The sequence below is a fragment of the Nesoenas mayeri genome (genome assembly GCF_963082525.1).
Source record: "Nesoenas mayeri genome assembly, chromosome: 3".
Taxonomy (NCBI): domain Eukaryota; kingdom Metazoa; phylum Chordata; class Aves; order Columbiformes; family Columbidae; genus Nesoenas; species Nesoenas mayeri.
In genome coordinates this window covers 105,565,646-105,590,794 of record NC_137544.1, presented here as the reverse complement: position 1 = coordinate 105,590,794, position 25,149 = coordinate 105,565,646, and the positions used below count along the sequence as shown (strand labels likewise).

Below are 25,149 nucleotides of genomic sequence, written 5' to 3'. Positions count from 1 at the left end.
TGCCTCATCCCTGGAGATATTCCAGGCCAGGCTGGATGGGGCTCTGACCAACCTGTTCTAGTTGAAGATGTCCCTGCTTGTTGCAGGGGGGTTGGAATAGATGAGCTTTGAAGACCCATTCCAACCCAAACTATTCTATGATTCTATGAAATAACTGCAATATGTCCTATATGCCAGTAAGTGTGACTAAGAAGACCGATAATGCCAGCATATCACTGCTGGTGATTTTTTTTATTAACTTGAATGGCTTATTCAGAGATACTGAAGGCAGTGTAGAATTGGGCTGAAGAGATCAGTTTTTATATTCTTTCCAAAAAGAGTGACTTGCCAACCCCCCCCTTTTTTTTTCCTGTAATGGTTTTGCTTTGCTTGGTTATCAATACAGCGAATGTGGAAAATTGAAAGCCCACCTGTCACATTGTATAACTGTCTCTTGCCCACAGTACTTGAAGAGGCAGATAACTCAGAAGAGCTTAGACAAGTAAGCTAGCTGCCCTTTCCCTTCCTAGGTGAGAGAGAGTCCAAAAGTGATGGAATTCATCGTTCCAACAGGGAAAATATTTGAAAAGCCTACTTCAAAAAAAAATAAAAGACAAAATTTCAACCACAACCAATAGTGAAGATACAGAATGGACTCTTCAAAGTGAATAAATGGGCATAAGCCATGAAGTTTATACATCATGTCTTCCCTCAAGTGCCCTTGCAAGTGGTAGACAAAATGCAGTCATGCTTGGCTCTAGCACCAAAGAGGCCTGTGAATGCACAGCAAGTGCATATTCTCTACTGTAAAGGGAGGTTTGAAAAGCCATATGCTGGAGCGTATGTGCTGCAGAAGCTGTGTGGATGCATCATTTAAGTCTTTGTCAACTGTCCTTCAATTTATTATTGGGTTATGATCACAGAAGGCTTCTCAATTTATTCAAAAAAGAGCAATTATATTTCATCAAAATTTTTAAAGAAACAAATGGGTTTTTTTTATATATTGAACAAAAAGTAAACTTTTAGTCATGAATAATGAAAGTGGGGAGAGGCTCTAGAATTTCCACTCCTCTGCTGTTCAGGCCCAAATCCTTTTCTAAAGTGCGTGTTGAAACCCCACACCAGAAAGAAAAGTCACCATTCTGCTCTGCCAATTGCATGAAGTAAATGGTAGATAGGTGCTTTTGTATAATATGTTGGAGAGGGCAGAAGGTCATTAAGGACAAGTAGACTCCAATATTTCAATGAATGTCAAAGGCACATGGATGCCTACCTGGCATTTTCATTTGATATAATATGCCTTGATTGAAGATAAGTTTGTTGTCTATTGTGTTTAAGTCGGTGCATATTCAGCTTGTGTGAGAGTAATTTATTTTCACTTTTCAGTTGCCTCAAAAATACCATAAGTTTGGATTATGCAGATCTTCTTAGGCTGCATTCCACATGGTACTTCATTGTGCAACTGTTAAGATACTACAAATAAATTTCTATTGGTCTTGTAACAGCAAATCATCTGTTTTATGAAGGACTTGAAGAAAGTGAGAACTTTTTTCTTTTGAGTTTAGACATTTCTCATGGTATTTCTCAGTCTTTGCAGTCTTCATTCTTCTTTGCATGCCTGAGGGAAGAAGCTGTTACATTCTTAATCATTTTGAAATAACATATTTGGAGAAAACTGTGCCTGACAACTGAGCTTTACCATAGATATATGTTCCTTCATATTTTAATATGTTATATAAAGAAATAGCAGAGAAGCCTGTTGTGCTTTCGGAAACCACCATGTTATCCATCTCTTTCTCGGGGAGTAACACTGCTCTAGTACACCGCAGAAGCACTCTTGTTCCTCGCCATAGTGGTGATTTAGTACAATGTGACATTTAAGAAGAAGACAGAGAAACAACTTCTAAAATGAAAGAGAAATGAAGAGAGTAACTGAAAGTACAGTTGAAACCAGCACCACAACAAGACATGAAGGAACAGAATGTCAGCTTTTGGAGAGAGTGATGGATTTGAAGGTGCCTTTGTGCTGCCATATAAAAAAATTCCAGGAATATTGTCTTTATGAGTTATGAAAAAGCCAAGCCATGCTTCCTTCTACTGTTTTACTTGTTTCGTTCATACACAGAACTATAGTTGTATGAATGGTGTTCATTTCTTGTCAAGAATGGTATTCAAGAAATTAATACCAGATATGTACAACAAAACATACAGATTTCAGAGAGCAAAGGTGCCTAACTATATCCTGGTTAAAATACTTTTTTCCCTCAGCAATATTTACATATTGTGGCTACCATTACAAACGTGGATAATAATTCCCTCTCTACTAGTGCTTGAACACTATGGTAGTCATTAAATTAAATGAATATTTTTTTCCACCATCATGGGTCATGTAAGAATGCAGACATGAATCAGGAAAGGAGGAAAGTCTATGGGATGACCTGTCAGCAATGTCAGTGGTGCCAAATAAGATACTTCTGCTACTTATTCAGAAAAGAAATAAATAGAACAGCATCTTCAGTTTTAATTTTACATTACTTTGGTTTATCATTTGCAAAACTCCGATTTTTAAGAAATGTATAGATGTGAGATAAAAAAAGATGAGTTATTACAGAAGAATTTGGCAGTATTTGTTTCACCAACAGTTGTGTGTGACTCACTGTTGTGTGGTGTTCTGTGTGTTTTTTCCAAAGTGTGATTCCAATAATGAATACATTGAGAACTTGCATTCCTTTATTAGCTAGCAATTTGTTTCCGTGTTCAATTCACTTGTTCCTCAAATCACAAATCAGCTCTAAGTCAGGAAAGAGGCACAGAGATGTAAATAAGAAAGCTCCCGTTGGAATAAATGAAGGTCTTAATTACCTGTAAAAGATATAAATTAAACCCACTAAACTCCTTTCTTTGTCAGCGCTTATGACATAACTGACCAGTACTGTTATTGCCATGATTTATAGGTCTAGCTCTGAAAGTGCTGCCTTCCATTTGATTCCTCTGACCTGCAATGAACATGGCAGTGGGAAATACTGCAGTATACTTTTTTTCTTGGTCTCAGAAAAAATGAAGAGAAGAAACAATCCTCCCTCTCTAAATAAAAGGGGATAACTCTGTGTACTGACTCCTAAATTGCGTAAGAAGAGAGTTGTGAGATTAAGGAGTACCTGCTCTCAAATACAGTGCTTTATTTGAATCTTCTCCAGAGATCAGAAAGAAATCTTGGAGCACTCTGTTCCCTCACCCATTTCTTTACTGCCTGCTACTTTGTTTATGCCAGTTAATATAATTTCTATAAATTGGTTATTTTCCTTTATAAATTAAGGTATGGCAGGATGGTTATGAAAAAAATGAAGACTTTTTCAGGAATACATTTAAAAATAAAAATAAACTTCAGAAGAAAATACTTGTACAAAAGGTAATAGATAAACTTTAGGTCCAGAAACTATTGTTAGCTTTGTAATACAAGTATATCCCTTTCTATATGTAGTTAAAGAAAATGTGCATCTATTGAAAGAAAGAAATGGAAGAATTGTATTTTCCATTGTGCACGAGTCCTAAATGGTCACGCATTTTCAGTGGTTGCAGTATTGTGATAGTATGGCATTTCAGCTGTGGCTAGTTTAGATAGTATCATGATCTCATGCTATTTTATCTGATGAACTGTTACTCCTTGCTTAATGAAACAACTTACATGTAATTCATAAGGGTAAGTAGGCAGATATATAACAAGGGATTAATCCTGTTTTAGGGCATGTAACATTTCCAGTAGTAAAGCTGTACTTACATAAGAAATTAAAAAGAGGATAAAACCTGAGAATTTGTATCATACTATGTTGATTCCTCTGATCTCTTTTAGTGGCAGCAGAGACAAGCTTTATTTTTTCATTAACAATATTCTGGTGCTGTCTGAACTTGTAATGGATTGAGTTCTGTAGGAAACTGTCTCCACTGAGCTGAACATGAAAATGAAGCATGTGATTACCTGAAATAAAAGTAGCTATGCAAAACATTTGTGATGGCAGATATGAAAAAATAACCCAAGTGAAAAGATTTAAATAGTTTTTTTAAACAAATGTGAAATTTAATTCCTGAGCCTATCCCTTAATAAAATTTTGTCTCTGAGAGGAAGTGTGTTTTTATGCCAGGAGCAGAAAACTCAAACTACATTTGATATTAAAAACTGGGAAAGATTCAGTCCATTGTAATAAAAAAAATAGGTGTGTACACTTTATAAAAGGTAAAGTGTAATAGTGTGGCTGCTCAATACTATGATATGTATTAGTCTAGTGTATTTGCTAGTGCAAAAGTAGAACTCAACTTACTCAAAACCTCAACAAAGTTAAAGTATCACTCAGAATGTGTCTTTGTTTGTGGAAACTATATGTTCAATAGCAGATAATGTTCAATTCTAATTATCAGTAGTCTTAAGGAACTGTAAGTAAACAGTGGAGTGACAGTTCATTTAGACTCAGCTTAATGTGTATATATTTCTGTGCATATAGTTCGTTTTTGAAAATATTCCAGTGTATATTTTCAGGAGCAAATATTCTGAGTTCAGATTCATATGCTGGCACACTGGTCTGGACTTCTACTGCTATTCATCATAACAGACAATTCCTGTATGACTATATATAGTAATCTCAGTATGCCCGAGGAATTAGGATATGCATCCTAGGAATATGCATCCTAGGAATTAGCAAAGGATTTATTTGAAAGTTTGTGGCTTTAAAGGTTTAACCAATCACAGAATAAAAATGGTTGTTTGGAGTTTGTGTTGGGAGGTTTAAAAAGAGGTGGCATGTGTCATGTCCAATGGACCAACTTTAACCTTTTTAGTGTAGTTGTGATTTTCTTAATATTGTTCTCTGGAGTTTCCCTCTTTTCAGTCTGTTAGAATCAATTGAGATTAATTATATCTCTGTTATGAGCTGCTGATGGCTGAAAGCCTGGAACCTCAGGAAATACTTTCTAGAGTTTCCAACTGTGAAAAAGCTGAAGAACCTTTATCATGAGGCAATGATTTTTACTTGTTTCAAGTTCAGCTGGTTGAAAAATACAGAAGTTTTTGTGCTGTGAATAAATTACATCCCAGTTTTGGGAACACAAGGATCATTATATTTTAATCTGTCATGTCTGATATCATGCTTCTGAGATTTATACTGTACCTCAAAGCTCTTGAGGAAAGCAATATCTTACTTTGCAAAGCTTGAGATTTCTGAATACATGATGCTATAACGGCTGCTAAGACTTCAGGTTGGATGGCTTGTAAGATTAATAATACGCATGTTCCCAAGCTTTTTATCTCAATTTCACTAATTCAAATACAGTTGAGTTTTAGAACTGGTGTATAGTGACTAAAAATTTTTCACAGTCTGATAGATGTTTGTTTGTTTCAGGTCATTTCCTTGCATGCAAACTGTAAACCATTGCAAATAGCACTAAATTGCCCTCCCTTGCAAGTAAGCAAGTATGCCAGGTGAACCAGGAAAAGATATGACTGCATCTTATACTGCTAAAAGGGAGATTAAAATTAGCAACATGAGGTAGTGTTGATAGCTAGTACATTCTGAGTTCTGTCATTATAAAATCTGCCTCTGAAGCTTGGTAAACACTTTGAAAATGAACAATTTTGCATTTGAGATGATGCAGAAGCATTATTTGCTCAGTCCTGGAGCCTAGGTTCCAAAATCATCCAGACTGAGGGACATACCAGAAAGCACAATGTAGATTAGAATGTATATACAGACAGTCTATTGAAAATTTATGCTTGCACAAAGTATGTCACCAGTGCGGATTTAATGCATAGATAAAGAATTTTGTCACTGAGTGATGCTCAGGAGTTGGATGCTCTCATAAGCACCTTTCTTCAAACAGGTTCAATGCTTCTCAGAAGCTCAGATGGTCCTTTCCCTGTGTGCCTCAGGAACTTGCCTGTAGGCATGGTGAGAGCACTTGCCCCAAGCTTGAGAAGATGGCTGCTTTTTCTGAGTTAGGTGACAGTTAGCAGGACATGACTGACATGTCCACATGACTGACACAGGGTATGAATATTGGTGGGGAGAATCAGTCATTTCACTGCTTAACAATGATATCCCGAAGTTTCTCCGTAGATGTGTCCCTAAACCCTTTATTTCTTGGCATGTTTTTAAATGGACGATTCTGGATATATGGACTTCAGGTGGATCTTGTCTTTTATCTCAGTCTGCTGGATCCATAATCAGGATGATCTGTGGTCATGTTCCCTGAGTGCGCTGACAGCATGCATTGGTGCTAGATGCGTTTCTAGATGGCGATTCTGTGACATCTCTGAAATAGATATATGTTTCCTGTATATATGAGCTGACACATAAATAACATGTCTAACTACTCCTAAATAATTAATCGTACAAATGTGAAGTCTACATATACAATTAAAAAAAAATATAGTTCTGGAATGTCTTGTCAAATCATATATGCCATCAATGTTTTCTTCTACATTTATTTTGAAGAATGTTTTTCTGGGATACTTGTCATTCAGAACAAAAGGGCTAGAAGATCACGCAGGTCAAAGATTATCCAGGTTTTATTCTCTATCTAATATTTATTTCTCCTTACCAGGTGATTTGTATATTGGAGGAGTGGCCAAAGAAATGTATAAGTCCTTGCCAAAATTGGTGCACGCAAAAGAGGGATTCCAAGGCTGTCTTGCATCAGTTGACTTGAATGGACGGCTCCCTGATCTAATCTCAGATGCTCTCTTCTGCAATGGGCAAATAGAAAGAGGATGTGAAGGTATTAAATATGCTGATATTTTTTATATTGCAGTGAAACTATTGCGCAAATCCTGCAGAGTTTTGTTGATATGTACACACCATACATGGAGAGACTATGTTTTACCTGCTTCTAAGTGATCTTGTTTGACCCTTTCTTTTATAAAGACTGCAATATTTTTAGTATTATGGAGACAAGTGTGCACTGTGCCCTACAGCATAAAGATTGACATGAGAACATGAGTTAACTTCTTAAATGTTTATATAGGTTCCAGCCTTCTCCAGTGGCAAGATATTTTGCATGTATGTTGTTTACTTCTGATGTATTTTAATTAATGATAGAAACAATAGCAATTAGTGCCAATGAAGGCCTTTGTATCTTCATAACACTTAGGCATTAGCTAATGCTGAGACATTAGCTAATTAATTCCATTTTTAAAGCAGACATTTTGGGTTTATTAATTCAAGGCTAATTTATGAAACTGTTTAAGATGAATCTTCATCTTCCATCTTCTCTATTTTTGCTCACCCCTGAGATTTCTATTGTCATGAGCCTTCCTATCTGAAATCAGTAACAGCCAAATATGTTTTATCTCACAATTTTTATGTCTTTGTTGACTCATCTGGGTTATAATGAAATTTAAGTGAGGATAGAATTAGAAGAGGTGTATTTCTAATTCAGATATGTCGTTCTCTAGCTATTTCTCCAGCTGCCATTTAATCCCACGTTATTTTTACTATGATTTATGGAATAATTTAAAGCAATTCTCTGTCCTTGCCTATATATTTTATTCATATAATTCTGAATTTTATGGCTATGTTCAATTTTATGTGTTCTCCTCTCTTTTAAGTGCCATTCTTCTCTGGACAGAAAAATGTGTAAATGACATTGTGGAATTTCAAGTTGGAATCTTGATGATTTTGATATCAAGTTTGTTAAATTTGTAAATAGACATTGTAAAAACTACAAGCAGAGCTGGGGGCTTTTCTCAAGCTTAATCCGATAAAGCTTTTCTGGTGGATAAATTATCCTCTTTCGTTTTGCCTACAGTATGTTTGTAGAAGTGGAACTTCACCTGCTGCCTTTAGTTAACAGTATAAATTCTATTGTTAGCACATAGAAACATGTAAAATTCACAACTCATTTCTCCATAGCTTTAGTGTCTATTTATTTCTATCAGGAATGGAGAAATTTGTATAAATTAGTTTGTCACCAATTTTAGAAAATTAGATTCTGCTTTCTGAATGATGTTAGCAAGTTCCATGCTTGCACCATCCCTTCAGAGAATCAAAGTATGCCTTAAGTCTGTTATACATTTCATAACTTATTTTGAAATTATGTAATTTTCTAAATGAATTTATGTACTTCAAAGAAATATTGCCACAGGCATAGAGTGCAAGTTCACCTTCTAAACCAGTGGCATAACTCAGTTATTGGTGAATTTAATAAAGCTACCAACAATTTAATAAAGGCTATATAAATATTAGTCTTTTTTTTGTTGGAGAGTCAGCTGTTTCCAACACCAAAATCATCTGCACAAGCAAAATGGTCAAACCAGATGTGCTGCCTGGCTCCCAGAGAACTTCCTCATCGAAAGTCTTTTGCCCACAGAAGGAAATATTTGATGGCGTGGAATGAAATATTCTCTTCCAAATTTTCTGCTTAACCCTTGCAAGTTCACTCTTCTGTCTCATTCGTTTACTTCAAGTCTTCCTGACTCACCTGTCAGCCTCTTGTCTGCAGACCATGGATCAGATGTACAAAAAAAAGTTCTGACACTTAAAATATTATTTAAGTCACTTGCAAATTTAGATTCCTCCTAGAAGTCTCTTGTATGCCTCAAGCTGCCCAGAGCTCTGCTGCTCTATACAGGCAGGACTGCCTTCACCCTTACAGAGCTGAGCAGTTTTGCATCTGTCTCGTGCCGCAATGGGATGCATAAATTCTCTAAGTCCCCTAAGATGTTGAGTTCAAGGAGCTCAGGACACAGCCACAGAAGTAATTTCAGAACAATAAATATTATTCACTGCCACTCTCAATCCAAAAGACAGCTGGCCGTACTGGTGTTTATATGGCATTTATTAAGACATCAGCCTACTGCAAAATCTTTCCTAAGAAGTGAGGCACTTGGATTTGATCTTCTTCAAACTCTTATGGGATTGAATTCCCCACCATTCTGGTATAGAAAAAAAATCGTGGGGTGAAAGCTCTTTTTTCTCACTTCTGTCAAACTGTGAAGCCATGACATACTACTAATTAATTTTATCTGTTAGGAGTATGTTAGTATCTGTTAGGAGTAGGTATTTCTCAAAAACTTTACTGTCATCAGCATGTGTTAAAAATTCTTTGGAATGTTTTTTGCAAACCCACATATGGGATTGGTGTGGCAAGTTGAAAGGCTTGCATTTCAAAGGTTCAGCCACAGGCAGATAGACATCTCTGTCCTCTATCATTGTGCATTGAATATAATTTACACTTGGCTGAATGCACCTTGTTGACAAATTTTCAATGGCTAGAACAGCTAGAAACATGTATGTGCTAACTAGCTCATTGAATTGTTAACAGCAAACCCCAGAGCCAGGTTGCAAGTGTCAACCCTGTTTTTCTCTAGTCAAAGGTATTGTACTTTCTTTAAATACTTTAAATAAAGCACAATTATAGCAATTAGAGAATGATAAAAAAACCCCAAAACTTTTGACATATTTAGGAGGAAAATGCACTGTGTACATATGTATGCATCTATAATATAAACTATGCATTAAAAAAACTATATGAAAATTTTCAATTTATTAACATACATGATTCTTGGTAGTGAGATATGGAATTTTATAATGCTTTTAGTGTAATATATAGCACGTAAGACATCACATAAGACAAATGTAAATAAGCGACCAAATCTGGTCAATTAAAAAGTCTGCAGTGAGGACTGAATAAATTACAATATTTAAATAGAATGTAAATCAAAAGGTGAGTGCTTGAGAAGAGTGTATTACAGTATTTTTACTAAATAGTTTATTCTGTAATATATATAGCAAAATATGAACCTGTTATAGTAGATCTTATAGTATTTGATGACATTAAACAGTCCTCCTCTGTTCTTTAAACAAACAAACAAGAAAGCCTCTTTTTATTAAAAGAAATCCTTACATGTAAGCTAATCTTGATGTCAATTTTTTTTAATAATGACTACTATATATAAGCAAATACTTCTAATAATGTTGCTTATAAAAAGCAACATACCCTCTTTTTTAACAAGATTGTATCTGTATTTTTTTCCAAATATGTATGTTTTACAATACACTTTTTAGTGTGTTTACAGGGTCCTGCAGTTTATGTACTTTTAAGTCCTTGTGACTTTTGCTCTACTTTTGCAAAGATGAGGAAATTTAACATTGCATAACTAAAGTGTAAATAAATGCATGAATATATAACATTTAAACACCTACAGATATTTTCACTTCATCTTTGTAAAGTTTCTGAGTAGCAGAGTCTGGTGAGAAAAAAATGTGTCTTGTCTTGTCAGCTACGGGATTCTGTCATTATAATCCCCAGCTCAAGAAAGGGTGATGTAATGCCCAAATGTTTAAACTTCTGGGCTCAAAACTCAAAGAAAAGAAATCACTACCCTATGCCTGCCTACTGCAGTCAATTGGTTATGGGTAGTATTATTATTATTATTCGAACAGAAGGAAATAAAATAGTTAATAGTTTTGCTGCAGAAGGAAATAAAATAGCTAATGGTTTTGCTGAAGCGGGGATGCAGTGAACACTGCCCTCGTTAATCCCACTGGTGGCTGTTCAGGCCCTGGCTCAGAGGTGGGCTGGAGCAGTGCCTCATTTAAAGCAAGTGGCCATTGAACTGACTTAAATCATATTGATATCGATTTTTCTAAAACACTGGCAAATCAAAAGAAAATCTCACACTGAGATCTTTGAAGGAGCTGTAATGTGAAAGAAGGGTTAAGTGGATTTCTCTATACAAGATGATTTAGGATATTTATATAGTCTTTGAACCAGTTTTGTCCTGTCATAAATGACTTGCAGTGGGAGTTTCAAATATTGATATGTCTTCTTCAAAACAATTTAGGAGAGTTTTATAATTCCAGAACCAAATTTTTCCTTGTGATGTCAAGAGTCAGTGTGAAATGTGTATGTGAGCTCACAGTAATCTGTAGTTCATGGTCTGTATTCCAGTCTTCATTCACCAGTCATGAGGAAAGGGCTAAAAAAAAGAAAGACCAGAAAGAATGACAATGCTAATTATTCTTGAATTCAGTGTATCTGAACATGACAAATGGCTAGTCAGAATTCAGCCATGCATTTACTCTGCTAATGCATTCATATCTATCCAAGGAAGAAGAAAAAAAAAGCTTTTAATTTGCCTTCATTACATGTCATCAGCTCAATTAACCATTATATTTGTAGTAAAATACTGGCAAATTACTGCTTTCTTATTTTGGCTTGCCTGAAGATTTATGGCTATTAGCATTAATTTGTTTGCATTATATGGCATTTCTTTCTCTCTTTAACAGCAGCATGCACTTTACTCTGAATGTTTTTTTCTGTGTTTGCTGCCATTTCAATATTGCTTACTAACATTTAATATATTTTGCTTTTTTTTATTTTGCTGACAAAGTTGCATTGATGAAAGCTGATTTGCAAGGTAGATAGCCCTGTGTGTATTAAACAAGACTGAAACCCCCAATGCACAGTTTTATTTCTGCAACAAATGCTCTGTACCTTTCAGAACTAAAATACGTCATTTTATTTCAAATTTTGACTTTCACACCTCTAAAACAATGGGCTACATGAACTTTCATTTTCAAGCATAGCTTGCATAAAGGCTTTCAGTCTTGAATATGTTTGTATAGTGATTGCTTTACTGCTTTGATCATTCCTTTTCAAATTTCTTTATAATTCAGTAGTCTAGTTATGATTCTCTAGAAATAAAGTAGCTTTGTTTTTCATGCATATATCACATTTTGGCATGTCAGTTCATTAGTAGTCTGATTTTATGCATTTCCCCTTTAAAAAGCAACCTGCATGGGATCCCTGAAGCATGTGAATCAGTACTTGCCAACATTCTTGCCAAAAAATCCCAAACTCATATTAATTTCAGACCTAAATCATTTAAAATAATTTGTGGGATTAAAACCATTGTATAGTGTAGCTTCATTTTTTAAAATATTTTATTTCTGTTTTAATTTTATTTTCCAATCTTTACTTTCGTCTCTCAGAGCTTTGCTTTCTGTGGCATCTGGCTTTACTGTTTGAAATGTGTTTACAGGAAAAAGTAATCCTGAAGTTTTTAGAAAATATTTAGCGAGTTAATGTTCTAATATGAGATTAACAAATAGCTTGCAACAAAGTTGATATTCCCACTGGACCTGGAATAACTCTGCTTCAGTTTGTGTATTCTTTTGTGTTTAACACGTCAGTTTTAAAACTAAAGAAAAACACCCTTTTAATATTATGTGCTGCTACAAAATCAGCAAGTTTATGTGCGTTTTACTTGTTAACTCTTTGTTCATTTGTTTTGAGATGTTGGCAACTAGTTCATGTGATCCAGTGAGTAATATCTTTCTTTGGAAGACAAAGTGCAAGTCCTTTTTTGTATATTCTCATCAGGCCCCAGCACAACGTGCCAAGAGGATTCGTGCGCAAACCAGGGCGTGTGCTTACAGCAGTGGGATGGATTCAGTTGTGACTGCAGTATGACCTCCTTCAGTGGACCACTATGCAATGACCGTAAGTACACTAAAAATTGCTGATCTGAGCACTCAAGTGCTTTAGGACAATATTATTTTAATATTAGATATTTAAATGAACTGGCAAACCCTGTGAAAATCTGTAAGGTTTGTAAGAAGAGCATAGCTAAACTATACAGTATAAATTTTGGACAATGTGCAGTATCAAACACTGACAGAATTTGGTTTTATTACACTTGATTGCATGTCTAATATACTGATGGTTACCTGGTTGAAATAATCTCTTTGCTGCATAAATGTTACAAATAGTTGGGGTTTTTTTCCCTTATTGAAAAACCCTTTTGCATTTTATTATCTTAAGCTATATTGTAATTTTGTAGCATTATATCATGAGGGCTATAATTACTGTGAAACAGTTGACAAGGCTCATTATCTCCCTTTGTAGATTTCTTTAGGTGACACATTAAGCATGCCAATAATAAAAGCTTGCCGAGTATTTTAGTTCTTTTAGATTTCCTCTGAATAAAACTACATAACATACACCAACCATCTGGTCTTTCAGGAAAAGCTTAAATGTGTCAAAAATAAGGGCCCTCATTCACCAATGTCATAATCTATCTTTATTTCAATCTAGCCTTATTGATCTAAATAGAATTATGCAGAAATGAAATTGGAATAGTAATGCAAGAGCCATAATAATTCATGGTAACTCATTGAAGTGAGCTACTGAGTTTTCTTTTTTACTCGTCACATTTGAAATTTCCAAATGTTACACATTTTTATATCCTCATGAAGAGGGAATTTCTTTAAGGCTAAGCATTTTTATTTCTATTTGTATACATTTAGCTGAATGAGTGACTGATGGTATAAATTGATGGCAGAACTGTCAAGTGTTTTGGATTTTTATGTCTTGTTCTGGTTCTCCAGTCTACAGCAAGGTGCACCTTCTTGAACAAACCCTAACAGAATAAGTATAATTTGAAAAGCTTCTGGCTTGAATTGTACAAGGCTAGAAAATGAACTGTATGCAAAAGCTGCATTACTAATTCTAATGAAAGTTCCAATTTTCTACTCCTGACCATGTTTGAAAACTATGGAAAGGTCTCACCACAGTCTGTTTCTCTGAAGTTGCTGTCATGGTAGAAATGAAATGTGGAATCAAAAAGCTTTTGATAATTTGAGCAAAGATTTTGGTTTATTTTATGTATATGATTCTGCCCTTCCTAGCAATGTGAGTGATTAGTCATACTGCTAAACTCATATTTTTAGAGATTTCAGTCCCCTATCTGCTACAGTAGAAAACATTTTGGTTTTTTTCTGTCTTACTTTTAGGTTATTTCTGTTCTTCTCTGATCTTCCAAAAGTAACTAATAACTTATGTGTTCCACATCTAGCAAAGGAAAAACTCTGCTTATAAGTTTGTCTTAATACTAACTGATGTCTGGACCTGGAATATTCTATGAATTATTTCTTTGAGTGACAGCTATTGCATAAATCTGGCGAGCTGATAAACTCACATAAGAAAGATATTTACCAAACCGTGAAGGCTTGTTTGTATGGAAATGTTATGGACTACATTGCACACAATCAGATAATTTTCAGTATACTATTTATGATGATGGCTGCCAAAAATACTTACATTTTTCCCAGATAATTTTTTGTTGTTGTTGTTCTTTTATCACAAACGTGAAATATAAATTTATCCTAGGTGTGAGTGGTTTGTAATAGAATGCAGAGTCTGGTAAATATGTTTGATTTCTGCTTTATCTTGGCTCCTTAGGTCAGTTCAGATACCAAAAAATCTGCAAAGCAAATCTAATGAGAGAGATTTTTCAAAATGGTCCATGTGAGGGAAAGGAGTAGAAATGATGTTGTAATCTCCATGTCATCTAGATGCTCCTAGACTGCGTTCAGCTGTGTTTGGCAAGAACATAATGAAAAGAGGAATGATGAAATGTTGCTACAGCTTTTAGTAACTTGCGTAGGCTGCGTACCACAGGCTAAACTTCTGCAGCACTGAAGTAAGACAAATTCCCTCCATGTGAAGAAGATTATTTCAGCGACAGGTCTGGAATAGCACCTGCTTGTTGCTGAAAAATGCACCCCCTTCAGAAGGATGTAGGCATGTTGCTGAGCAGTGCATGTGAGCATGTTTCCATTGCAGATTGTGCATGGAGCGATGCTGGTTGACAGAAGCCGAAATCTAACCCAGTATTGCTACACAGACAGGCCCTTGGCTTACTTTTCATTTGAATTTACAGTTTTATGTAAAATGGAGTATTCAGGGCATCAAAATCTCATAGCTAGAGGTTTTTTGTTATCAAACCCCAAAACTGACCACTTATAATAAGCGTTAGTGGTCATGAGAGAAAGAGTTAGAAGTACCTGGTTAATGGAGACTTGCGTCACTCCTAAAATGGATGTCCATGTCCAGGTGTTGGCAGCAGGGTGGCTTCAGTGAGGAGTCAGGGACTGCCCTGTGCCAAGCACAGCCAGCTCCAGCAGACACACCACAGGGCACAGCTGAGTCCCTCAGCCAATGTGGTGATGCCTCTGTGAAAACACGCTTAGGAAGCATGCCACTCTTACCAAAAGGCAGGACAGATGAAGGAGGAGGGAACAAAAAGAGTGAGAAACAGCAGACAGAACACTATGGTCAGCACAAGAGTGAGCAAGCACCTGGGTGGTAGTTTGTCCCTTGGCCAGGATTAACCTAACACACTTCCCCACTATGTTGTTCCACCAGTTCTTATGGAACATATTTGAGCAGACATTTCAGAGTGACAAAATAGCTGAGGTGAGAGGGAACCTGTGGAGATTGTCTAGTCTAACCCCTCTGCTTAGAGCAGAGTCAGCTAACACAGGTTGTTCAGGGCCATGTCCAGTTGGGTTTTGAATATACCTAAGGATGGAGACTCCACAACCTCTGTAGGTAACCTGTACCAGTGCTCAGTCACCCTCACAGCACAAACATTTTCCTTATATTTAAATGAGCTTTTGTGTATTTCAGTTGCACCTATTGCCTTTTCTCCTGTCATTGAGCACCTCTGAGAAGAATCTGTATATGTCTTATTTACCTCCAACCCATCAGGTATTTTAAAATATCACTGACAGGGTCCCCACTGAGCCTTCTCTTCTCCAGGCTGAACAGTCCCTGTTCTCTCAGCCTCTCTTCAAGCTTCAAGCCCTTAATTGTCTTTGTGGCCCTTTGCTGGACTTGTTCCAGTGTGCTAATGTGGCTCCTGCACTAGGAGCCCAGCACTAGGAGATAGTGCTCCAGATGCATGTCAGCAGTGCTGAGTAGAGGACAAGGATCACATCCCTCAAACTTCCTTCCTGTTCAACTCAGTGGACGCCCAGATCCTTTTCTAAAAAGCTGCTTTCCAGCTGGTCAGGCCCAGGCCTGCCCTTATGCATGGAGTTATCCCTCCTCAGGTGCTGGATTTCGCATTTTCCTTTGTTTTATGAGGTTCTTGTCAGCCCACTTCTCCAGCTTGTCAGCGTTCCTCTGAATGGCAGCACATGCATCTGATCTATCAACCACTCCTCCCAGTTTTGTATCATGTGTAATTTGCATTAATGTGCACAAAATACCTTGCTGCATTTGAGTTGATAATTTCAGCGTGTTGCCCATAGTAACCTCAGTGCATGAAGATTTGACATGCATCATTCCTAGACTTTACAAAAGTAGATGTTTCACATGTATCATTCTTGTCTTTAATTTCCAAAGCAGAGCATTTGGAAGATAATGGAAAAATAGTTTCTTGAAAAGTGTACATTCTACTAACACAGTGTGCAAGAATTTTTTATAATCTTTTCTATAACAGCAAATTGTTACTCCTGTGCTGTTCGGTGTATTCCAGATGAAAATGTGCACTTTCTTTGAAAGTTCTCTCAAAATAAGCACCATGTGAGGCAGGTTGTTTCTTTCCCAGTCTAAGAGTGTCCTATATGTGTCAGCTAGAGAGAGTTTAAGGAATGTCCTCCTATGGAAAACTACCTGGACCAGCCAAGAGTAAAGCTACAGTTTTACAATTGTAAACTCTAAACCCACCATTTAATCCACAAAAATTTTGCTTAGTTGCAAATCTCAGTACTCCACTAGAGTGAGTCTGGAGTGCCTGTAGACTGTAAACCTCTGTGGTGGCACAGGTAGGAACATTCTGTGTTCTGCAGTTTCCTATTTACTGGAAGATAAACAAGGCAGGAGAAGTTTCGATCTCAAAATTGTATATACAGATTATCGTTTTATTTTTTGATGTGATGTGTCATGTGGAGACTCAGGGCAACAGTTCTCTTTAGATGTGATAGGCAGAAGTGTAACACTGATGAGTGTAAAGCAGACCAGTAGCAGTTCCTGCAAAATGAGATTACATAGAAGACTGTACTAAAAGGACAGCTAATGGCTGTTCTTACAAATGGTTGGCTGCATGCAAGTGGTCTGAGAAAATACAGCATGAACATTGTAACCATTTCTAAGAGCAGGTTATGTAGTGAAAACTATCTTCCCAGAGAATTCAGCTTTTTATTAAAAGCAGGGTTGAAAGTTACTGTGGCAAAACAAACAAACAACAACAAATCTTAAGATATTATTTGTTTTCTATACATTTACATTTTTTTTTACTCAGGCAGTCTTTAAGCATAGCCATATTAGTGAATGTAATGGCATGTTTGTGGAAACAAATACTGCTATTATGGCATAGAAAACAACAGACATAATAACATTGTCACATTACATTAGTATAGAAATGTTCTGTGCCAAATTACAGGTCAGCTTCAACACTGTCTGTTACCATAAGGAAATAATCTATTGGCGTTGTACTTGTGATGGTATAGCTAACACTGTGTCAACACTTCCATTAAAATCAATCTCTGAAGGGTTAGAACTTCACCATGTGGTCTCTTCTGACTATGAATTTGACATTTTCAACCACTGTAACAAAACTTTTTCTAAAAGTTCTCCGATTTTATTTTGACTCTTTACCAAGGAAAATCAAAAGCCCTCATTTAAATGGAGAACTGTGTCAAAGTTAGAAAACAGGTTCATGTAAAACATTTTATTTTCTTGATATTTTATTGCATTCTAGAGATACTGCCTATCAGCTAAGACTGTATCTGTAGTAATGACTATATTTTATTTTCAAGCATGTTTGAATGTTATTATAATAATTGGATTTTGGGACAATTTAATTAGAGGTTGGACAAGGAGTTCACGGAAGACCTGCTAGGGAAAGATGGAATCCACCTGTCAAGGTGCGGCAAAATCATCTTTGCCACAAGCTGGCCAGCCTAGTAAGCAGAGAACCAGGACTAGGAATGGTGGGAAATGGAGATGACAACTCACAAGAAAGTGGACTAAATGTGACGGGAATGTGTGGAGCTCTGCCCAGGGACAAGTGATGAGCCAGCTGAGAGCTTATGGGTAAGGGTTAGAGGGCAGGCCAAAGTCTATTATGATGTGATAGGTATCTGCTACAAACTGCCTGATAAGGAGATAAAAATAGGTGAGGCTTTCTTCAGACAAGTTGAAGAAGCCTCATGTTTGCAGATCTTGTCCTCATGAGGGCCTTGAATTACACCAGTATCTACCAGAGGGGCAACAGAGCAGGGCACAAACAATATAGATATCTGGAGTGCATTTATTTGCTGACACAGGTGATCAAGGGGCTGATGAAGGGTGACACACTGCTAGACCTCATATGTACAGACAAGGAAGAATGGATCAGGTTTGTGATGCTCAGGAAGCTGAGGTTCTTGAGAGGTAGGAGAAAGACAGAAAGCCGGAACACAATGCTGGACTTCAAGAGAGCAGACCTTGGCCTATTCAGGGACCTGCTTGGAAGAATCCCATAGGGCCCAGGAGGACTAGTAGATTTTCCAGGATCACTTCCTTGAATCTGAGGAACCCTCATACACAACCTCATACACAGAAAATCAAGCAAAAGTGGCAAAAGACAGGAGGAGTATCTGACGAAACTCAGACATTAAAAGGGAGTATACAAGAGGTGGAAGCAGGATCACGTGGCCCAGAAAGAAAGTAGAGATGCTCTCCGTGCATGAATGGATGGTGTTAGGAAAACCAAGGCTCACTTGGACTTTAATCTGACAAAGCACATGGAGAGTGACAGGAAGGGCTCCTACCAGCAGTGAAAGATCAGAAAAATGTGGGCTTGCAACTGAATGGGGTGAGAGGCCCTCATGGCAAGGGACAATGAAGAAACTAAGGTACTGAGTCTTCTTTGCCTTGGTCCGTACCAAGACCAGGCTGTAGCACTTTCAGCAATCCCAGGTCCCTGAGACCAGTGGGAAAATCTGGGGGAAGACTAAACTTGGTGGAGAAAGATCAGGTCAGGGAATATCTAAACAACGTAGACATATCCAGAGACCTGATGGGAGGCATCCATGAGTATCACAGCAATGCTGCTCTTGATTATCTACAAAAGGTAATGGCTATTGGGGCCTGTTCCTGAAAACTACAAAAAAAGGTAAATGTTTCTCCTGTCTTCAAGAAAGAAGACCCAGGAAACTATAGGCTGTGCGGGCTCACCTTGATCACTGGCAAAGTGACAGAGAAAATCTGCCTGAAGGCCATTTCCAAACATACTGGGGACAAGACAGTTATTAGGGGTAGCCAGTATGGATTTATGAAGGGAAAATAATATGTTATTAAATGACAGTGGATTCGGTACTTAAGTATTTGTCATATTTTGCTAAGCTGACAATCTGTGTTCTGATTTGCAACCATGCTGAGCACTCAAAATTGAGACTGCAACAAGTATGTTTCCAGAAAGTCAAATCCTAATTATTTCAGATTGAACACACCAAATAGTGGATACTTTTGTCTGTTACTGAGGATAGTAGAAACGAGGCATTTTAAAAATACATTAGTGTTAAAGTTTATGAGAGAATTGGATATTAGAGTATTTGACATTATAAAAATTCCAGGAGGAACTGAATGATCCTCTCTTCAATGTAGTGTTTGGAGAGTGCATAAGTAATATTGAAGTTATACTTTGAACCACAAAACCCCTAAATATTAAGTCAGCATTCAACTTCCGCAATAAGTGAGCAGTTTTATAAACACTAGCCTTCTTTGCAGAAGAACTCTGAGCAAAACAGGCAAATTCTGCAACAAGAGTCTTATACTTTGTGAACACGTAATTAGCAATTATGTTATAATCCATATGCAAGGAAGGGTAATTTAATATTGCATACAGAAGCGCACATCTGGCTTTCCTTAGGTTTGCAGTGTTCTGTGTTAATTATTGTGTGTGTGTGTGTATATTTTTTTAAAAAAATCACACACTATAGTGTGTAAAAAATAAGAATATTATTTTCTCTTATCCATGTCACTTTTACAGTCTTCTGAACTACCATATTCTGTTGAGAATGGATGGTCATTCTCTTCTCACAATGTCTTCCTTCTTCTGTAATGGAAATCAGAGACTAGTACTCACATAATCTCTGTTTACATTTTCAGTCTGTTATTACACAAATGATGGATTTAAATTATCTTACTGCATGTATTTCTTTCACATGTATTAATTGATTTAACTGTTTTGGATACTGCATCTTTTGGACCTTTTGACACCTAGAGTGTTAAGGTCAATCTTAATGCTACTTTTGTGAGAAGGATATATACAAAATAAAGAAGCATAATTAAACCAGTGACCAAAAGCTAAACCTTAAAAGACACTCAATAGTACTTTCCAAAATAATATTACATATTCCTAGCTAAGGCTTTGCAGCTGCTAGCTACCGATAGATGTATAACCTGCTATTAAGAAAAGCGATAGAAAATTCCTCAGAGTACTTTAAAACACATTTGATTTCCATCTCCAGTAACTGAGAATTAAAAAATCTGTCCCTGATAATATACCAGTCCAAAAACTTCATATGATTATTTTGCCACAGAGGCTCACAGGACACAGGAGAAATAAAGATCGCTGTACACAAAATTACAATGCAGGGCAAGCTGCTGGAATGATCTAATTGAAGAAATTTTAATTTGTTTCATTTATCTTATCCAATATCTCTCTGTAATGAATATCTGGAATTTCTGGTGACAAACATCAGTGGCCTGATTTGTATAAACTTCAAAGGAAATAGGACTTCACACGTGCAGTCTTGAGAATGCAGAGATGTTTAAGTGTTTAGGAGGATTAGAAAATCTGTAAAAAGAGCAAGGAAAGCAAGAAGTGTTCCCTGTGAGCCATGGCTGTGGACCAAGATCACTTTTTTAAACTTTTTTCTTTTCACTGGAATCCTAATCAGGATAGGCTGCACCTTGAACTGTCCAGTTCCTGTGATGTATTATGGGACCACAGGTTGCTCCAGCCAGAACTATGGTGCATGATGCACAGATAACAACATTTTTTCAAGGTTTTAGTGGCCCAGTTCCATCAGGTTTTGTCTTCCTCTGTTTTATGTGGGTTTTGTAGTATGTAAATTTTGTCCTTTCATGAAGATATATCAGTGTATTAATTATGCAAGTTAACAGGCTTGCTTTTTTTGACAGTCTGAAAGCAAGTTTTAGAATTTTTTTTTTTTTCGTTTTACCATACAAATTCTGGAGTAGTTAGTTCAATGAACTATCCATGCCTAAAATAGTTAAGTAGTTTCCATTTTCTTAAGTGCATTACAAACTATCCCTTTAAAAAATGAAAATAATAAAAAGTTGTTTGGCAATGATTGCAGAAGCTCTTACATCTGAGAATATTTCTAACAAGCAGTAATAAATAAAGTTTTAAGTGGGATTCTTGATACAGAGAAAGCCAAAAAAGGAGATTTCAAGGTAGCCAGAATTCATAGTTATAGTTGTGCTTGTAGCTCAGATAGAAGCAATTATGCAACATTTCTGGCCAACTCTGAGGTATTTTCTATTTCACAATATTAAAAATGGAACATAGTGTCAGAAATTTCCAAGCTTATCTCTGCCTCTGGAGGAATCAAGGGAATCATTAAATTGGATTTTAGTATGTCAATAATATCTTTCTCTTATTAATGGCATAATAATTTTGTAAGTCAAATGCTAGAAGTGTTTCCAGTGTCATAAAGGTGAAAATGATTAAGGGTTAATTGCATATATTCTCATGGAACTAAAATTGTTCTGTTCAGTATCATTAGATTCCTTTCTCTAGAACTTTCAATTATTACCATTTAATAACATACTATGTACAATTGAGGCCTTAAATTTGTGTAGCCAAAAGCTATTCAGAGTCATAAGCATACTAGACAAGCACTCTCACTCTTCCTTCTCACAGATTTCTCTGAACATTCCAACAATATAATATATTATAATCAGTTTCAGGTACCTAGTAGTTTTCTGAAGAAGATTAATCACTATACATGGCACAGCTAGAGCAGCAGTTTTAGCTCTGTAATGATGTCAGTCATTCTTTTCCAACAAACGCAAAAAAAGTGCAATGAGTAAGTGCTAGGTTTTTAAATAGATAACAACTGCAAGGGTCACAAATGGTAAGAAAGAAGAAGAAAAAGCTTTCCCAGGCAGTGTCTTCTATAACCCATAGCAAGAGAATAGCTCAAAATGTATATATAACTATGTCTAAGATATTTAAGTACAATGGCACAACGATGCACAATGGTGCTTCAAGAAGCTAAAATTGTTTAGTCTTTCTGAAGTCTTGTACAACTGGACTCAGGTTACTAAGGCAACCTGATCTTCTTCCATGTGTATTCTGGCTTAACAGATAGGTAGGTTAGATTCAAACTACATTCATATGAGGAACTCCTGTACTCATATGCAAGATTCTGTTGGTAGCTTGACACCATCTTCCGAGCCTTCTGTGTGTTCATTTTTACTAGGTGCTGCAGAAAATGGAGGCAAAGAAAACCTTTTGATTAAAAGCAGAGTAAACAAAATTACCTGAATCTTACATGGATAAATCAAGGTGTTCTGGAGTCCAAATTCAAGATCAGTGTAATTCCTCTGAAGCTGAGAATGGAAGCATGCACTGGAGTATAGCACAGAGAAGGATACATTATACAGATATTTTTCTGGCTTTCATTATTTTGTTCCCATTCTACAGGGTGGATAATTGTACCTGGTTTTGACCACTTTTGGCTTACCAGCTCCAGCTAACCAGCAGTTCATCTGAATGAAATTTCCATATTTTTCTTAGCACATACATCCATAAACACGCTTGTTCTCCCAATGTCACATGTGACATTTAAGATCCTTCAATATGTCATTTGATTTAGGCTTATGAATCTTGTATACTGATGTTGTATTTGAAAGTCTTCATAGCTATTTTCTGCTTAGGTATTTTAGGAAATTATGAAAGAAGGTAACAGAGTCAGTAATAATAGTATGAAAAAATACTGATGGAAGCAGCACTTCTAGGGCTGAAGGAATTTTACAAGATTTTAGTGTCTGGTTGCTTAATGAAGGCAACTGCAAATTGAGGTCCCAGCCTGGGAAAAACCACTTCATATTAAAATCGGTCAATACCCAGCTTGGATACTGAAAAGTTGGAACTGTAGAAAAGAGGGTGAAGAACAGCTAATGCTTATGAAGCTGTTTGGTCCCTACAAACCCAATTTAAAGTCTGTATGCCAATTTGTTGCTAATTCTGGAGGAATGTTCATGCTGCTAAGCTTTATGCTTTCACTCTTTGTAATGAAGCCATATTTTGAATTGAAAACAGATATAGGAAGAAGCACATCATTTCACTGCAAAAATCCACACACTAAAAAACACTTAAAATGTATGATATGCAGTATTCAATGTCAAAGTGCATTAATATTTAGAGATGCCATTTGCAAATCATCTTAAGCTCTAGTCTGCTTTACCATATAAGGAAGTCTTCTCTATAGTATTTGTTGTTTTAAAGTTTTTTCCCTTTTAAACAGTGTATATCTTAAGAAAACTTTTAATCAGATCAATGTTCTGATATTTTGATTATATTTAGTATTTTACAGAGAGGTTAGAGTTTGAGAACTTAATGCTACTCAGAAGTTTCAGCTTTGGAGGACAGCTACCTTCTGTCCAGAGGTGCTAAAAACAGGACCTGAAGGCACTCAGTCCTTCCAAATATCAGGTTTTTGATCACTTATAAAATATAAGTGTTGCTGTGTGTTGGGGAACAGAGGTGTATATATGCATCCTGAAATAAGGCCAGGACAGATGCTTGCTACCAGCAAACTGAAATTCAGTTACAAGTCAAGTCTCAAATCACCAGTTGAATGACTAGTTCAAATATGTTGAAATCCAAAGTCACCATATAAGGTCATAGCATATTCCCTCTCCCTCAACTATTAAACCCACTTCTTAAAACTAAACGCAGAGATTTTGAAATTGCTTGAAATTATTTCTATTCTCCTTTTTTTCCTCTTCATCCCACCTTCTCAATAATCAAAACATGTTACCCTGGGCTCAGGTTGATGATGGTCATGAATTTTCTTCTTGTCAAGTAGTAATTGTAGGTTGGCTTTCCTGCCTAGTCAAAAATTCATCAGGAAGCTGATTTTACCGACTCATTCTGTAAGTGGCAGATGGTAAGATCTTTGCTCATGTTAATTTGTTTGCTTTAAATACTCATGTTATTTGGTGCTTACTGAAAATTGCCTTTTTTTGCAACTTCATGACCTGTAATCGTAGCGAATGTCACATATTTGGACTAGTTTTACAGCCAACTCATATTTCTGGTTCGGACTTAGGGCCAGAACTCTCCTGAAGAGAACCAAAAGCACCACAACCCTTCAGCACATCAGGAGAAGCCAAAGATCCTCCTAAGTCTTTCACCATTACTCATATTGTAGAAGGATAGTTGTCATTAAAGCCCCCCTGCACTGTTTCTCCTTCAAGCAGTTGTGTGCTGTACGGCATATACACAACAACTACCCAGTGTTTCTGAGAAATGTCAGAACCCTGCACAAATGTACTTACGTTTTACATGAGCAGTAAATCGGACACATTCTAAAAAAAGTCAAATGTACTGAGCAGGTACAAAATCATCTGTATAGCTCTTTGACAAATGGTTCAAGACTACTCAGCAGTGTCAGCCTTGCTGCACATAAAGACCTGATATGCATATGGGTGGGGAAAAGTCTGAGATTCCTAAGGATCCAGCAGTTCAGCCAACGTCCTGGATATCTGAAAACATTGGACAAATGTGAAAACTCCTCTAATTTTAGCCGGAATCCCAAAGTCAAAGAGGAGGATATTCAAGGGACTAGTTGGATATTTATTTAGTAATCTTCTCCCACCTGCTTACCTGCTTTCTCTCTTTGACCAAGTTCTGCTTTAGAATTGAACTCCTGTCTTTCCTGTTTTATTCAGTCTTTTTTTTTTTTTTTTTTTTTTTTTTTTTTTTGGTCTGCTGAATGGATGGGGACACATTTTAATAGGCTTCCCTTTCTGTTTCTTGAGGTGAAGTCTTTATAGCAGGAAAATATTCAAAATGACAGTATCTCTGTAATTGAAAACACTACAAGGAATAAATGAAAAACGTTTCCAAATTTGCTGGACCGGTAGTGGCATGTCAGATCAAGTTCAGATATATTCAGAACTGAGTATATTTAATTTCTGTACAACTGAGGCCTGAAAATTTTTGAAAGTCTTATTTTTAGGAAAATTTTACTGAACATACATAATCATATTTCCCCCTGAATTTCTACCCCAAAGCTTTTCTCTTTCTTGCCTCTACTAGCTACCAGCGTGTATTAATAGTGATATTTAATTTGAATTATTTAATGC

The 25,149-nt window shown here is 36.4% G+C and overlaps 1 protein-coding gene across 22 annotated transcripts in view; it reads left to right on the top strand.

The window, feature by feature from the left end:
• Positions 1 to 25,149, top strand: part of NRXN1 (neurexin 1) — a gene marked incomplete at both ends in the record, with an annotated part of 724,694 nt that overhangs the window by 351,910 nt on the left and 347,635 nt on the right. For 19 of the 22 annotated variants that reach the window (XM_080342501.1, XM_080342500.1, XM_080342497.1 and 16 more), the window contains 2 exons: positions 6,571 to 6,744; positions 12,352 to 12,471. In XM_080342501.1, the coding sequence (XP_080198627.1) occupies positions 6,571 to 6,744; positions 12,352 to 12,471 (294 nt within the window). Of the gene's footprint in view, positions 1 to 6,570; positions 6,745 to 11,359; positions 11,387 to 12,351; positions 12,472 to 25,149 lie in introns of all 22 variants that reach the window. The other 3 variants (XM_080342507.1, XM_080342499.1, XM_080342488.1) reach the window with 1 other exon arrangement.